Raw genomic sequence first — 17,479 nt, forward strand, 5'->3', positions numbered from 1 at the left:
TTCGAAATAGCCAAAAAAAAAAAGTAAACAAACAATACTAACACAAAAAATGAACAATTTTCTTACACATGATTTTTCTCCTCCAAAATCCTTCAAAATGGATATTGCCTTTGATATTAAGATCTTTACAGAGACAATGAAAATAGCTTACAACGATTTCATAATGAAATTTGGCTCTCATTCATGAGAGAGAGAAGAGAGAGATGGTGTTCTTGATATAATGAGGTGAGTATTTTTGGTAAAAGGAAAATGTTTAGTTTGGTATTAGGACATACTATTTAGCATAGAAAGTACTTTATTAAAAGAAGCCCATACAACATTAGATCAAAAATGCAACTGTATTGAGTTTCTTTTTTCTTTTCTTTTAAGTACAGAATTAGATTATCGGATACTTTTCAGGTGTACACACACGTGGGCATCTCCCTTCTTTCAAGAGTTTAGTTTTAAAGATTGGGAATTATCCTCCCTTCAAGGTCCAAGCAACTAAAATTTTATTCAAAAAAATCTTCCCGATTACTTTAACCTGCATATGCTCACACTTGAGATTCAATCTCATTTCCTTGTGTAGACAGATCTTCATGGATGGTTCATGCAAATTCAATAAAACTTAAAATCATGTTCAACTCCTTTTATGTTTCTCCCTCTTGGATTCTGAGCGCTCCTCACTGGCATAATGAGATCTACTTGGAGAGGCCTTGCTTCTATGGCCATGGTGTTTGGAATGCTTTCGGCTGCTGCGACTATTTTCTCGAGAAGATTCTTTCCTCCTTTTTGATCTAGAACGGTGACGGCTCCGATGATCACTGGCCGAATCACCATCTGAATCACTGTTTCTATTCCGGTGTCGCCTAGAGTGTCTTCTACCCCTTTCATCTTCTGATAATGAAGTGGTACTTGCACTTCGGTGCCCCACTTTAACTTTCCTATCCTCTTGAAGAATCTTTTTTGGATTCACTTTATCATTTTTACTTTTAGAAGAGCTAATCTCAGGCAGTCTACTGCTCTTGGTTGAGTCACCATGAAATATTTCAGCTTTCTTGTCATGTGAAACCATATGATCACTTGTAACGTTAGTGTTTGTAGGAGGCTTAGCTTGAAAGTGCAGAACCTTGTCATTCCCTGAATTCTCATCTACTTTCTGGGAAACAGACGCCCCAGCTTTGTCTGTTGAGTAGAGTGGATCGGGCGGAACCTCTAGACCTAGTTCTTTACCCAAGGATTCCAAAAAGTCACCTGCCATCAAACGGCTTAATGCTGTATTGGCTGCTTCCACCTTCTTTTCTGGATGATCCACTTTATTTAGACTAGGGGTATTGTCCTCTTCATCTTCTGAATCATCAGAAAAGATGGCCTGCATAGGTATGAAGATTGTTTAAGAGTCTATATCATACATATAGAACAAGAACCCAAGGATGAAACACCAGTCATGGCGTTTCAAGAGAGCTTGGGACTAAAACCTTTGGACATAGCAGAATAAAATAAAACATTTTTTAATGTTTTTTTTACAGTACATAACATGCGGATGCACTCTTGTTTACCAAAAATGGAAGTTTTTTACTGAATCAAAGTTAGATGCCAACAGAAAATGCAAAGGATGAGTGACATGAGATTTAAAAGTCATTCAGAAAAACTTCTGCCAATCGGGGTGCATAATCTGAGATTTAAAATTAAAGTAAAATAAAATCAAGAAACTTGCTATAACAATGCATCCGAAGTAAATGAGGCTGGAAGTACTTGAAAAGCTGTGGTGACATGAGAGAGAGAACAAGGCCAGGGGGAAGCTCACCAAATTTTTTTTGTACTTTTTCATATATACGTACATTGTAAAACACCTTGCAAATTGCCAAATTTCAGAGGGAAAACAAAGTTGCAACAAATGCAATAAACAGCATTGCATCTCTAAGGCTCACAATTTCTAATATTACCTTATATAGGTCAACTGGCCTCTCAACATTTTCAACTACTACCTCATCTTCTATTTCCTTGTCAGCCATGCTTATTCCTTGAACATCAGATTGATGTATAGCATATGGATCTCTATTTTCTGTTGTAGTTCCTTCCACATTTTTAGATTTGACAGAATCAGCTGTGAAAATAAGAGTATCCATCTTGCTACGCGTACGAGGAGCTGGAGGTGGCTGCGAAAAGAAAACATTTTTAAGATATTATTATGTTGAAGAAAGAAAATTCAAAATGAAGCTATTGCCCTTCTTTCTTTCTTTTTTTTTAATATCCTTTTGCCAAACAATTACAACTTTTATCTCAACATATTGGTAGAAGAAAAAAACAAGAACGAAAGATCACTGAGTACTACAAATGGTTATTTTTTCTGGAAAGGGGAGGAGAAAATTCAAATAGTTATATGGAGATCATTCCATAAACACTGTAACAATTGGGGATTGAACTCCAAATAATTTATACTATTTCCTTTTATAAAAAAAATTATGATCAAAAGCAATCAAGAAAGGATAATATGATTACAAATATTCTAGGGTTTTGCAGGAGGACCCAATCCAAGAAAAGATGAAAAATAATATAGATAGAGAAAGACCATTTATGTTTTAATCAAGTTGCCTAAGAGAGGTTTCTGCATATTGGTTTTAATAAAGATCAGGAGACAGGACTGAGAAGGAAAAAAAACAATTAAGTACCTTCCCAATGTGGGGATCAATAAGATCAAAGCGTTTGCATAAAATAGGTGAAGGGCGCCATTGATATTCTTCCCTTTCTGGGTATATTTCCTTTGTTATTTCAGCATGAGTGTCTTCAGCTTTCTGCTTCCAACAATTTCAAGGAAACAACTGAGATCAAAGCTGCAAATTTTAAACTAAATATTTCAACTCAAAAAAGAAAAAAAAAACAGAAAACACCAGAAACATACCTCCAACCCACCAGGAGTAAACCGCATCCCTCCAGTAGCCAAATAACCTGTAATATGTTGTGCAGACATCTTGGTTTCTTTACCCAAAGTTCCCTTCTCTATTGCCTCAGCTGCAGCCTCAAAGTCCAACCTCTCACGCGCACGTGTTGCTTCAGACATATTAATAGCTCCAGCATACTGGGTAGTTCTTAGCCCACCTTGGTACTTTTCCTTGAGAAATTGCTCAAATCTTTCTTGCTTTGCTGGATCATCTTTGAAGGGTTTCACAGCTTGTGGAAGTTCGCTCTGCTCTCAATACAATAATAAAAAATGGACACATACATGAGTCTTTTGAAGAAGATACAGGAACTATCTATGCAATCATTACAAAGAAATGAGCTGAGAAAATAAAAGGGGAGAATTATCAAAGTCTAGAATATATAAAAGTCGAATTATCAAAGTCTAGAATATATAAGAGTCCAAAAAGAAAGAGGAAATGCAACTCACAAACGATGCAGGAGTGGTAAATGTATCAGAAAGATTGTACTGCAGATTAACGGAATTTGAGGAAGCAACAGCAACAGATGGACTCGCATCATTGGAGCTTCGCTCCAAAGGCCTCTCTCCTAAGATTTTTCCACGGCTCTCTGCTGTCAGCTTCTGTGTGCTTGAAGATACTTTTCCATCCAATTGATGCTTTTTCTGATCATCTCGCTTCTGCCTCGCCTCCCACAGCTTCCTTTTGTAATAATCATGGCCATTTCCTCCAAGAAGAAAACTGAACAATGGATTCGATTGATTTTTCTCTCTGGATAGATCCTCAAAAAGTTTACCACACCTAGCCACTAAAGTTGCAACTCCATCAATCAAGAGTTTCAAATTGCTATCCTCGGGAGGAGAAACTTCTGGCTGACCAGTATCAGGAACCTTGTTATCAGTCTCAAGAGGCCCATCAAATTTATGGTGGGGTACAAAATCCTTAGGAACAAGAGGAGGATCAAATCTGAGAAACATTTTACATAGTAGTAGTTAACATAACAGTCCTAGAGACATAAAAGCAATAGAGAACTGAAGCATAGGCATATCACCATAATCATTTACTTAAAACTCATTAATTCAGAAAGCTCTCCTCGTATTAATTACCCTAACGACCGAATGATTTGTTGCTTACCATGAAGAAGGGAAAATAAAGTTCATAAATATTCCAACTTAATTATTCTTAAGAAAACAATGTCTTGACACATAAACATCTTGAAAATACAACAATTTTTACCTTTCAGGCAGGTAGTCAGCATTTGCTGCAACTCTAAATCCAGGCAGAACACCTCTCTCATTTGTAATCAACTTTCGTTTAGTGTCCACCATCAATTTTGTTGATGGTTCATCTATTTCTTGAACGTAAGTCTCTTCGAAGTCATAATGCAGAGCAAGTGTCAATGGATAAATAAATAACTAGGCATCCAAAAGAACAAGAAAATACATGAAATAGGATGGCACAAAGGGCAAAGGATTGGAATATACAAGGCCAGTCCAATATTTAGTACTATTTTAGACAGTTCTATTCCCATGAAAACATTTTGAATCCTGTCTGCTATAAACATGTGTACCTCCCTTTGCTCCTTACCCACATCTCTTGATTAGTAAAATAAAAATAGGACTGTAGAAAATGAATATTATCTAAGATGAGTGAAAGGTTGATACAAACCAGAGGCAAAGACATCTTCATCTTCAGCATCAAGTTCTTCAAGAGCTCCAATACCAAAACCAGGGGCAACCTTTCCTGCTGGTGAATAATAAACTTCGTATTATACCATTGCATTTAAAAATTGAAGCCATCAAAACAAAAATTGATGTATAGGTGCTTATCATCTGTATATAAATCTATAAATGATCGTCAAACGAAGACATGCCAATTGATTAAATAACGGATCTTACACTTGAAACCAAAGAGACTGTTTTTCCCTGAAAGAGCTTTCCTGTACTCAGGATCCCTGTTTCCAGATGTGCGCAATCTTTTCCTTTCTGGAGATTATAAAGAAAATAAATCAATTCATCACTATATAACTGAATACCCAAACCTAATTGCTTGAAGAAACACATACCTCTAAATTCAGGGGCATTCTTATAAGGATCAAAACCTAAGCCATGCAAGTCCTGCTTTGGGGTCAGTGCACAGACCTGCAATAATGGACAAGAAATGATCTTTTAGAGAATGATTGGGGTTCCAACTTAAAACCAATTAGCACCAAGTGGAGTAACCTCAATCCTACATAAGGCTATTATGTTTCCTTCTGGTATCCTTGCAATGTGTGACTACTTCTAATAATATTATACACATGAATCATCCTTAAAATTCTCATGTCAGAACCAAACAAAATTATACAAGTTTCCATCTATGCATATTTTCCTTCTTTAAATTCTCATTAATCAGAACTTTGAACTCTCATAACAAATGGCCCATGGATATTTTGAGAACTAATGTGGAAATCACTATCTAAGAACCATACAAACCATCAAATTAAACTGCTAAAGCATATGATTTTTTTCTATAATGAGTGGTAATTTATTGGGGAAAAAATAGAGCAAAACTAAAAAATGTCTCCGCTCACAAATAGTCCAAATCTTCAAGCATCATAATGATTAAGAGTGGGGCACATAAGATTACAATTGAATAATACTTTTACCCGCAAATATTTCGGTAAATTACGCAAATGAAAAGAATATCTTGAAGTTCTATTATATGATCAAAAGCACTTGAAATTTCCCATGCTTAGTTTTCCAATGGAATACAAGCCCTGATGACTCCAATTCCCCACATTCTAGGCAACTATTTGCACACTAACAAAAATGGACCTACTATAAAAAGACCATTAATTAGAAACTAAAATTCTAAGAATAGCATGATACAGAATGCTCATCCTCATTTCTTTGTAAAGGGATTCTGTAGAAATATCATTGTTAATACATTTTGTACAACTAATTTTAGGTTGTAATTGACAGCTAAGTTTAGGTTGTATTTTTTCCTTATATATTGTCTAGCTTTTTGTATTTCGCTAATATATAGACCATACTATTCATCAATAAAATCAGATTAGAAGTATTATTCACACAAAACTACATGGAATCAGAGCATTAGTAGTCTAAAAATTGGAAAATCTTTCCAAATTTTTTTCTGCCCTCTTTTCAGTAAAAAAAAAATTAAGGTTTTACACTTTTGAGCTCAACCTTAAAATATTATTTTAGGGCAATCTTCTACTCTCACCTTTTACACAAGAAGCTTCCTGCATCTCCGGTTGGCAAAACCTTGAAGTTCGGCACCCAGCAGAGCCGCGGGTGAGCCTCACACGCCGCCTCCATCTACGGCCCATCTCCCACGCGCGCATGGCGCGTGCAGCACCCCGACAGCGAGCTTTTTTCGGCGACGTCTTCCTCAGCACTCCCTGTTGCATTTCCCGATGCTTTCACGATTTCATCACAAAAAAATTCAATCCAAGATCTTTTTAGTGTTAGCCTCTATCTTTACTGAATAATATTTTTTTCTTTTTTGATCTAACACCCTCATAAGCTTATTCCAGTCCATTTTTTTTCACTCAAAAGTTCTTATCAATGGCTGTTACAGCCAACTCCTCATCTAAAAGTCAATCTAAAAAATATCAACTTCTCAAATCAATGGTTACTCCTCAACTTCTCCAATCAGCCAAACCCACTCCTCAATCAGCTACTCTTGTCACCATTTCCTCTCATAAAGTCATCTATTTTCAAGACCTGGAAGTTAGCCACTTCTCAAAGGACAAAATCAATGCAACTCCAACACCTCTTGGGCAGTGTATGCAGCAGCCAAATCCATCTTCAACCGAGGCAAATGTCAGCATAATGTGTCATCAAAGTTCTACATCTCACACATTTACTGCAACCTCCAACAAAGGTACTTGGATTGTTGATTCAAGGGCTTTTGACCACATGACGAGTGATTTACAAGTTTTTAGCACCATCAAACCATGTGCTGAATCCCACACCGTCAGAATTGCCGATGGTTCTCTTTCAAAAGTGATAGGGACTGGCTATGTAACATTATCAAATGACTTTCCCTTTTCATCTATTCTATTTGTCCCTAAACTAAATTGCAATCTTCTTTCAATAAGCAAACTTACTCGAGATTTGAATTGTGTCACTAAATTCTATCCAAATCTTTGTGAATTTCAGGTGGAGGGCTCGGAGAAGGTGACTGGCAGTGCTGAAATGCATGATGAGCTCTACATTCTCAAGGATTCTCCTAAAAGTAAACAAGGTCACAAATCCAGTTGTGGTAACCATTCCAATTTAGATTCTGTTTTCAATTCTGTGTCTGTTTCGAATGAAAATCTTGTCATGCCGTGGCATTTTCGACTAGGACATCCAAATTTTGGTTATCTTGAAAAACTATTTCCTCAGTTATTTGTCCACAAAATACCAAAATTATTTCATTGTGAAGTATGTCAACTTGCTAAACATATTAGAAACTCTTATCCCAGTCTTCCTTACAAACCTTCACAACCTTTTTCATAGTGATATTTGGGACTCTCACGAGTAACAAATATTAATGGATCTAGATGGTTTGTATCCTTTATTGATGATCATACTAGGACAACATGGACATTCTTTATGAAAGAAAAATCCGAAACTGCTTCTATTTTCAAAATTTTCCATTCCATGATTCAAAATCAATTTCACTACAAAATCCAAATCCATAATGGAAAGAAATATTTTAACTCCATTCTTGGTCCATACTTGTTAGATCAAGGTATTGTTCACATTAGTTAATGTGTTGATACTCCGCAACAAAATGGAGTGGCTGAACGGAAAAACAGACATCTTCTTGAAGTTTCTAGATCTATCATGTTTTCATATCATGTTCCTAAACAGTTTTGCAGAGAAGCCTTACTCAGAGCCACCTATCTCATCAATCGTATGCCTAGCCATGTACTACAATTCAAAGCTCCTAGAAATCTGTTACTTGCAACATTCCCTCATATCTCCGCCTTCTCCTCCGATCTTCCATTTAAAGTCTTCGGATGTACAGCTTTTGTCCATATTTATGATCACAAAAGAATAAAACTTGATCCAAAATCTCACAAGTGCCTCTTCATCATGTATTCCAACACTCAAAAAGGGTACAAATGTTACTCCCCATTTACAAAAAGAATCTATAACACTATGGATGTCACCTTTTTTGAACATCAATCTTTCTTTCCCAAATCTGGTATTCAGGGGGAGTATTCACAGGAATATCAGCTTTGGGAAGCTCTTCAGGATCATCAAGCTGCATTTCCTCAACCCAATGTTGTGACACACAAACATCAAAGTGCTCAGTCTTTGTCCTTTGCCCTCTTTGCCTATCCAGCTAGATCAATCAACTGGTGTTTCATTACCTTCTTTTTCTATCCAACCAGATCAATCAACTGGTCCTTCCTTACCTTCTTTTCCTATCCAACCAGATATCAATCTAGAAAACACATCCAACCCGTCCTTCTCAATAGTCAATCCAAACACTCCTTCAAACTTACCAGCACCTCAAACTCAAGCACAATTTGATATAGGTAACAAAAAACTTCGTGTTTATAGCAGGAGAAAAGTTGGAAATATAGAGGTCAACATGATAGACAAGAACTGCTCAAACACTCATCAAATCCCTCTCAACCTCAAAAATCATGAAGGTAAGGATTCTGTGACTCATGAGTTAGTTTCTCCTACTATTGATGATCTCGACCTACTTATTGCTCATTGGAAGGGTGTTAGTGTTGACCCAAACTCTTAAGTCTCCTTGTTTTGATGATTAACAAATATTTGATTATTATTTGTTACTAATGATTTGTTGATTTTGTCGCAAAAACCAAAGTGAATTAGCAATTCAAAGTCAAACTTATGACCAAGGGCAAAATGGTTATTTTACCAAATTTTCCGGAAATGACCCGAAATGGATTTCAAGACTCAAGAAACTCAAGATAAAGGTTTAATTTCATTTCTTAGTCTTGTAAAGTGATTGCAAGTTTACTTTAAGTCATAAGTATAAAATTTGGCTCATTCACGTGCTAAAAATGGTGATTTTTCAAAATGAGAACTAGACATCCTAAATTCACTTTTAAGAAAATACATCCCGATACGGTCGTAACGCAATTGGAATTTTTGAAATCGGATAAACGAGCTAAAAGTTATAAAGAATTGAAAAACGGGAAAATAGGCATATTTTGAACTTTTGCTCACTGCCTGCCATCCGGAATTCCGGTTGCTCCCAGACCGGAATTCCAGTTCCCCATCCGGACTTCCGGTTCGCGGCAGGAAGCTTCAAAAAGTAACCCCCAACGGCTATAAACGGCTAGTTTTTTCCCAAACTCTATATAAACTCGTTTTTCACTCAAAATTAGGAGTTCGCTGAGCATTTATTACATATATCAAACATAATCCATTGATTTCAAAGAGCTCCCAAAGTTTAAATCATTCAAACACATATTCACACACTTGAGCCAAAATTTGTATTTATTTCTTCTAAGTGTGCTTGCTAATCACTCTAGGTTTCTCATTGTATCATCATACTTCTAGAGTGATTTTTGCTTGTAATATCAAACACTTCCCATATTGTAATTGAGGTGAGGTTGGCACCAGTTTTGTAAACAACCCGGTTAGAGCGAGATTGGCACTTCAACAACCCGAAAAAGAGGTTGATAGTCCTTGGTGGTGGAAAACTATTGTAAGAGGTTTGGAAATACCTTGGTGAAAAATTCCCGGTTGTAAGGGTTAGTCAAGCCCGTTAACTTGGCTCGATAGTGGAACTCAAAGCTAGGTCTATAGCTTTGAAGACCAAGGACGTAGGTGGCTTAGTTCTACCGAACCTTGTAAAATTCGAGAGTTTGCAATTTCTTAACCTTAAACTCTTTACATTACAAGTTTGATTATTTGCTATATCTATTTGATTGTCATATTATTTGTTTTTACTTGATAAATTTGATTTATTGCATAATTTGGCATATTAAGTTTTAAATTTCCGAAATTAGTTTAAATTTCCAATTCCCCCCCCCCCCTCTTGGAAACATATCTTGAGTTAACAGTTAGAACTTGTACCAATCACCCCACTGAAAAATATGTTGCTTATGGGAAACTAACACCTATATACCGAGCTTTTGTCTCTTCTCTTGATCTTATTCAGATTCCCACAAACATTTATGAAGCCTTGAAAGATCCTAAATAGAAGACAGCAGTCGATGAAGAAATGAATGCTCTTCAGAAAAATGGTACTTGGGTTCTCACTGAGTTACCTCAAGGAAAACGAACAGTTGGTTGCAAGTGGATTTTCATGGTCAAATATAATTCAGATGGGAGTATCAACAGATTCAAGGCTCGATTAGTTGCCAAGGAATTCACTTAATCATATGGTGTTGACTATCAGGAGACCTTTGCTCCCGTCGCCAAACTTAATACAGTTTGAGTTTTATTATCACTTGCTGTAAATTGTGACTGGCCTTTATATCAGTTGGATGTAAAGAATGCTTTTTTGAATAGGGATCTCGAAGAAGTCTATATGGAAATTCCACCAGGGATGAAACAATCCAGTGGTCGATTAGTGTGCAAACTTCTCAACTCTCTTTATGGCTTGAAACAGTCACCTCGGGCATGGTTTGACAAATTTGCAAAGTTAGTTGTCAAACATGGATATACTCAAAGCCAGGCTGATCATACTCTATTTTTCAAGTTCTCTTCGATTGGGAAGCTAGTAATTCTCATTGTCTATGTGGATGATATAATCTTAACTGGAGATGACTTAGGAGAAATTTTAGATCTCAAAAGACTTCTTCCCTCCAAATTTGAAATCAAAGATCTAGGAACCCTCAAATACTTTCTTGGTATGGAAGTAGCCCGATCGAAAGAAGGAATTGTTATATCTCAGCGAAAGTATATCCTCGATCTTCTAAAGGAAACTGGAATGATTGGGAGCAAGCCGGTTAACACTTCCATGGATCCAAACTTGAAAGTTAATCGAAGAGAGGATTCAACTTCAGTAGAGAAGGAGAGCTATCAAAGATTAGTAGGAAAGCTAATCTATCTCTCTCATACCAGACCTGATATCTCCTTCCCTGCCAACGTTGTTAGTCAACATATGCACAGTCCTTATGAGTAGTACTTGGAAGCAGTGTATCGTATTCTAAGGTATCTAAAAATGACACCAGGTCTTGGTTTGCACTTCAAAAAACACAACAACCGAAACTTAGAAGTTTACACGGACTCTAGTTGGGCTGGAGAGTTGACCGACAAACGATCACTAGTGGTTATTGCACCTATGTATGGGGTAATTTAGTTACTTGGCGTAGTAAAAAGCAGTCTGTTGTCTCAAGGAGTAGTGCAGAGTCAGAATATTGTGCTTTGGCCTTAGGTATTTGTGAAGGGATGTGGATCAAAAGGCTCATGAATAAATTGAGGTTTGACTCTCCCGAATCCTTTAAAATGTACAATGATAGTCAAGCAGCAATTAACATTGCTAAAAATCCGATTCACCACGATAGAACTAAACATGATGAAATAGGCAGACACTTCATTTTTTGAGAAGGTGAATTCAAAGATCATTGAGCTCAACTACATTCCTACAAAGAAACAGTTACCAACATCCTAACAAAGGCCCTGCCAAGAACAAGTTTTGAAGAATTTAATTCCAAGCTGGGTTTGTATAACATATACAACTCAGCTTGAGGGGGAGTGTAGAAATATCATTGTAAATACATTTTGTACAACTAATTTTAGGTTGTAATTGACAGCTAAGTTTAGGTTGTATTTTTTCTTTATATATTGTCTAGCTCTTTGTATTCGGCCTATATATAGGCCATACTATTCATCAATAAAATCAGATTAGAAGTATTATTCACACAAACTACAGATTCCAATATTGTATCAAGAAGAAAGCTATTATTTCTATATACAAAGAAAATTCTTACATGAGTGCCCTGAGAAGAGAGAACAATATCACCAGCAGGCTGCTCAATATAGTTTTCAAGGTCATCCTGAATAGATTCGGAGTGAGCAACCTGTGCTTTTGCATCATCATAAGAAAATGCTAAAAAAGCTTTCCTTGCTTCCCTACGGGCATCTGCATGTATATTACAAAAAAAAAAAAAAACAGAGTGATACCAATTTGGTTTAATTTTAAATAAATTGAAATACAAGGAAAACATTTAACTTATTTGGTTTGACCTTATTTCTAGGCAAGATTTGGAAACTAGTTTAGGCACACAATTTTTAAACTATCTCTTATTTGTTGAAGCTTATCCTTCAATTACGAAAGTATAGCACAACTTCACCATATCACCACAAGAATATCAATTCTAATCATATCCCTACAAGTACCTACAGTCCCAAGGACACATGCGTCCAGTCTAAGCCCAAAAACCATTCTTGCTTTGGGGGTCTTATGTAACTTAAAAACCATGCAATTATGAGACGTCCTTTCACATGCATGGTGCACTAGTATTTCAAAAAGACAAATATATACAATAATGTTTCTTGTACGTGTTGGAATCAGAATATGAGGAAAAGCAATCCAAGCACTCCTGACAAAAATAAATATACAATAAGAGAAATGACAATTATTTTTTGACAGAACAATTACAACATCGCACTTAACCATTTACAATTACAAGTCTGCAAGTTATAATATACTGACTCTGCGAGATAGCAAACAAGAAGGAACATATATTTTTTCTGTAAGAAATCTTGGAGAGGAATTGATTGCACAACATACCGTAAACAGAATTAGCATGGGAATCCTTGATTGAACGTCCACGCCTCCACCCCATCTTCAGCAGCAACTTTATACCTGATTGAAAGAAAAGGGAACAAAACAAATCACAATTTGCATTCATTATTTTGCATAACCATTAATATAACTACATGAAATAAACCTATGGACTCTGTGGCTGGAAGAACAATTTCATCTGGCACAGGTCCAGGAATAGCTGATGGCCTGCAAAACATAAGCAAGCCAGAAAGTTTATCATGATGGCAAATCTATACAGGACAATAATATCAAGAAAAAAAATAAAAGCTACGTATGAACATTTTCAAACAGATAAATGAAAATCGAGTAAAAAGCAAGCATTTTATTACAGACTTGAACAGACTTAACAAGATCAAGTAAAAAAACAACAATAAAAATACTTAAATACAACTAAAAGAAATTGCTCAAATGCACCCAGTTCACCAAAAGGAAAAAAGAATAATGATTGAGACACAGTCAAATTTCACACACTATTTATACACAATGTGTAATTAATCTCGTTAGTGGAAGTGATTAAGCCACTAACATATAAATCAGCAATCAGATAAACACTAACCTTTGTTGTTGCTCTTTCTCAACTTGTTGGCGAGCAAGTTCTGCAGCTGTAAATCCAAATGTATCAAACTGTGAGGATGTTCCCAATGACTGACCTTCCAATTCCTAGAATGAAATATGACGGACAATTATCAGACATACTTGATTTCAAATATTAAAAGTAATAAAGTAGAGATCTACATTTCTACTATAATATGCTTTTATAAAAAATTCAGTCTCCTTTAAGAAAAGAAATAACACCTTCACATTGTTTTGGCTAAATTTGTGTTGAAATAGACAATATATAATAATAATAATAATAATAATAATAATAATAATAATAATAATTTAAAAAAAAAAGTGCAGAATAGATGCGAAGATAAGAGGTACAACTAACTCTTGTCCAATTAATGCCTTTTCACAATATATTATCAGAAAGTCATTTACAGGATTTGAACCTGATCACTCACATACTCACCCACATACCACTTGAGCTAGCATCAAAATTGTAGAGACAGAAAGGTTACAGCTTTCAATTTCTAAAATCTTTCCTCTTTTTGGCAGTACACACAAGCACAGCATGGGAGCATTTGATTGCTGATTATTGAGATAGTGGCTTAATCCTTTTTTTATTCCTCTATACAATGAAGCATTCAAACAGATAAGTATAAAATTTACCCTTTTCTATTATTTGTCTCCACTTCTCTAGATCAAATCACAATTTAGGGGAAGATTCCATAATTTAAAATTAATAACTCAAATGACACCTTTACTCAGTGTGTTTCCATTCACACATATATTTACCACATGGGTTCTAAGTGTTGAGAAAACATTGTGCTGTATGATTATATTCTCTCTTTTTTTCATTAAAAAAAAAACCATAAAGAAGAAATATCATTAATCAACCAAAAGTTACCCAAATTTTGGTCTAATTCATAAAATTTAGAGAAACAAGGAGAATTGTCCATGCTCCAAAATAATTACTTCGCATTGTCTGCGTAAATATATTTGTACTACCCAAATCTTGCTAATTAACCTTCATTTTAATTTGAAAAAAGACATCTGTGATAAGTAATTTTCCACTTGCTAGCTTTTACCCTGTTATTAACATCATTTTAAGACGCAAGAAAAATTGAAATAATTTAGATCAAGACTCCAAAGTTCAAAACCATGCACCATGTTTACTAAATTTAAAGATATGAATTGAAGCAGTTTTGATCAAAGCTTAATAATCTAAATACACGGATAAACATACAGATCTCTCATCTTCATCTAAAAAATTGAAAATGCTCTGTTTTTTGACTTCAGCCCTGCTCTTCCGCGAAGATACAAATGTCTGCGGCGTCCATCCTGATATTTTTTTTAACATGATCTCAGTAATTATGAACACATTTCTCAGGAAAAAAACGGCACATTCTTATTCGAACTCAAAGTAAGGTCAAAATATACCCTCTTTCGATCCCACTGTGTTGTAATAACCTGCAGAATACCCCCCTGTAAAAGCTCCATGAAATCTTCTTCTTCCTTCTTCATCTCTGACCTGCCCACGTTAAAATGTAAGAATAAGTAAACCATTATACTCTTTTAAACAGAGCGGTATTGACCAAATATCAGCTTTCTCTCATGAAAATAATAGGATATTTTGCAACAAGTGATGCTAAGATCAATCAAATTCGCATCCAAACTGAGTGTTCCCTATACTTGTCATATGCAGCTATGTTCCATAAAAAACAATGGTTACCCATAGTTAGTAGCGTAACAAAATCATCTCCATCTACAGCCTCTCCTCCAAAATATTCCATTTCACATTCAATTTTCTACTATGAACATTTATTGTATCATTTGCCCAAACAAACATGAAACTCCAGTGAAGCGTACTACGCTATAGTGGTTGAGAATGATTTCTTAGCTACATCTTCACTAAAACTTAAATGATCACAGAACAGAAACCCATCATTCCCTATCACTTTCTCTCCATTTCTCGGGAAAAAAACTAAACCCCCCCCCCCCCCCCCCCAAAAAAAATAAATAAATAAATAAATAAAATACCTCTTGCTTCCATGAAGGGAGGGTTCGTAGCTGACCAGAGGCCTCAGCTACGGCTTTCTTCTTACGAGTGGTGACATCTTCCTCACGCTCAATCGGTGTTCCATAGAATACGTAGTCTTCTTCGTCCGAATCCATTTTCTAGAACTAATTTATTGATTTAAATTGTTAATAAATCAAATGGATTGAAAGAGAAAGCAAAGAGCCCTGTTGAATTCGAAGATGAAGATGATGAAATTAGGGTTTCAAATGAGTGAAGCAATTCTTATAAATGAGTCCTCGTCCGGTAGGGGTAGAAACACGACAAGATTATATTTCAGAGTAAACTACTGTATTTGTATGTATAAAAATATTTGTTAGAACTGAGGCACGTAGCTGATGGCACTATAATTCTTCTTTTTTTCCAACTGCTCCAGCCGGAGCTGATGGCACTATAATTCTTCTTTTTTTCCAACTGCTCCAGCCGGAGCTGATGGCACTATAATTCTTCTTTTTTTCCAATTGCTCCATAGGACTTATGGTAGCATGCCCTTGGAAATAATGTTATTATTTAACACCTTAGGGGTGCAAATACGAGCTGACACCCCATAATTGGTTAGCGGTACCTCATAATGCTTATTAAATTCAAATAAGTGGGACTCAATATTGGATTACACCAATAGCGGTATGTCACCTACTTGTGATGTTGGACACTAGTGGTGCCTCTTAGCAATTCTCCTTTGAAAAGTCGTTGTAATTGGTATTGGGTATTCGGTGTAATTCTAAGTAATTACTTAATCATTATTGTTGACGGTCGTCAACGAGCTTAGGTTGGAAAACTTAAGTGAACTTAGAAGAACATGGACAAAAGTTGCAGAAAAGCAATGGAGGAAAACTCGTGTATTTCTCTTTTAACGATCTAGGGTTACAAAAATTTCTCAACCCCTTACTCTGAGGGATGGAGGTATATTTATAGTTGGGTTCTAATGACCCCTGATACATGGTGGTCCCAGGGGACCAGAACGTACATAGGTACATTGCCAGAGTAATGGTGTAGGAAGTAGTGGTGTAGAAGGCCATAGTGTCGGCCCTAGTATGTGGTCAGGGGCGCTCAGGAAGTGTCTCCACTCTTCGTTCGGGTTCGTACCTCCCCCACTTGTCGGGTATGATGTCGGGGTCACACCTATGACCTTCTCAGGTTCGTACATCCCATACTCGTCCGGGTACCTCGTACGTGGTGGGTCTCAGGCCTTCAAAATATCTCTTTGCATTAAATATCATTATTTTCTACTAAGTGTTGAAGAACTTATAGGTTCTTCAATGGGGTAGTGTGGGTTCCCTTTATGCAGGCCACGTATTCCCTATTGATAACTCTACAAAATAGAGTTATTTTACCACTTTTTATGTGTTAATTGTTACTTAAAATTCTTGAGTTTTTAATTGATTTATTAAGTTTTAAAGTAATTTTGAATTTATTAGTCTTATCGTGATTTTATATACTTTTGTGTGTTTTTATAGTTATTTTGTTGCAAAATGTTATTTGAATTATTGTGTTTAGTTAGAAGTAAAAAATATGTGTTTTATTGAAGCTAAATATTAAATTATATTAAGTTATAATTAATATTTTCAAAGAATTAAATTGAATTATTTTATAATTGAAAATATTTTATTATGATTTATTTTATAGGGAATTTATGGCATATTTGCTCTTGAAAAGAAAGAAAAATGAAGAAAATGTACCATTTTCAAGGAAAGAAAAACAAATAATGGCATTTTTGAGCCTTGGAAAAGCCCACCACCAAGGCCCACACGTTCAGCCCTCCAGCATCAACAAATCCAGCTTGCTGCCTTCTCCCCTAGCCTTCATGCCTTCATACCTGATGCGCCCTTTCAGCAGCCAGCTCCAATCCATGCACCCCACGCCTGCCTTCAACAGCTGCCTGTCCCAACCACCACCAGCCCCTTTGTATTTTTGTTGAGCCCAACAAAAGCACCCCTGTCCCCTTTGCCAAAAATACCATATTTTTACTCAACTTTTCTTCATATTTTACCACAATACATCATCATTACACCCTATTTGAAATATTATAATTAATTCAATTAATTTAATCAATTTAAATTGATTATTTTAATACCCTCATTTTGGCTATAAATAGGGAGTTTTGAAGACTATTTAAGGGGTGTCAATTTAGGAGGAGGTTACCATACCACAAATTCTACACATTTCAAAACCTCTCTATTCTTTTCAACATCTTCTTCTTTTT

The 17,479-nt window shown here is 35.8% G+C and overlaps 1 protein-coding gene across 1 annotated transcript; it reads right to left on the reverse strand.

Moving 5' to 3' along the window:
• Positions 1–277: 277 nt before the first annotated feature.
• Positions 278–15,732, reverse strand: LOC133830827 (G patch domain-containing protein TGH). Its single transcript, XM_062260906.1, has 16 exons — positions 15,240–15,732; positions 14,640–14,730; positions 14,446–14,540; positions 13,213–13,316; positions 12,781–12,842; positions 12,621–12,695; positions 11,818–11,969; positions 4,963–5,038; positions 4,796–4,882; positions 4,566–4,643; positions 4,134–4,266; positions 3,368–3,863; positions 2,882–3,166; positions 2,652–2,774; positions 1,926–2,138; positions 278–1,351 (listed from the first exon to the last, which is right to left on the reverse strand). Exons 1-16 carry the CDS (start codon positions 15,372–15,374, stop codon positions 620–622), a joined length of 2,937 nt encoding a protein of 978 aa, XP_062116890.1. The 5' UTR covers positions 15,375–15,732; the 3' UTR covers positions 278–619.
• Positions 15,733–17,479: the final 1,747 nt, after the last annotated feature.

This window comes from Humulus lupulus, chromosome 4 (assembly GCF_963169125.1).
Source record: "Humulus lupulus chromosome 4, drHumLupu1.1, whole genome shotgun sequence".
NCBI lineage: Eukaryota > Viridiplantae > Streptophyta > Magnoliopsida > Rosales > Cannabaceae > Humulus > Humulus lupulus.

Bases quoted from the DNA above. Each gene is read 5' to 3' on its own strand.
- LOC133830827 (XM_062260906.1), bottom strand. From the start codon at position 15,374: ATGGATTCGGACGAAGAAGACTACGTATTCTATGGAACACCGATTGAG. The intron at 4,267-4,565 runs GTTTGTATCAAC...ATGACTTCGAAG, and splicing joins TGAAGATGTCTTTGCCTCTG to AGACTTACGTTCAAGAAATA. The intron at 1,352-1,925 runs GTAATATTAGAA...ATACCTATGCAG, and splicing joins GGCCAGTTGACCTATATAAG to GCCATCTTTTCTGATGATTC.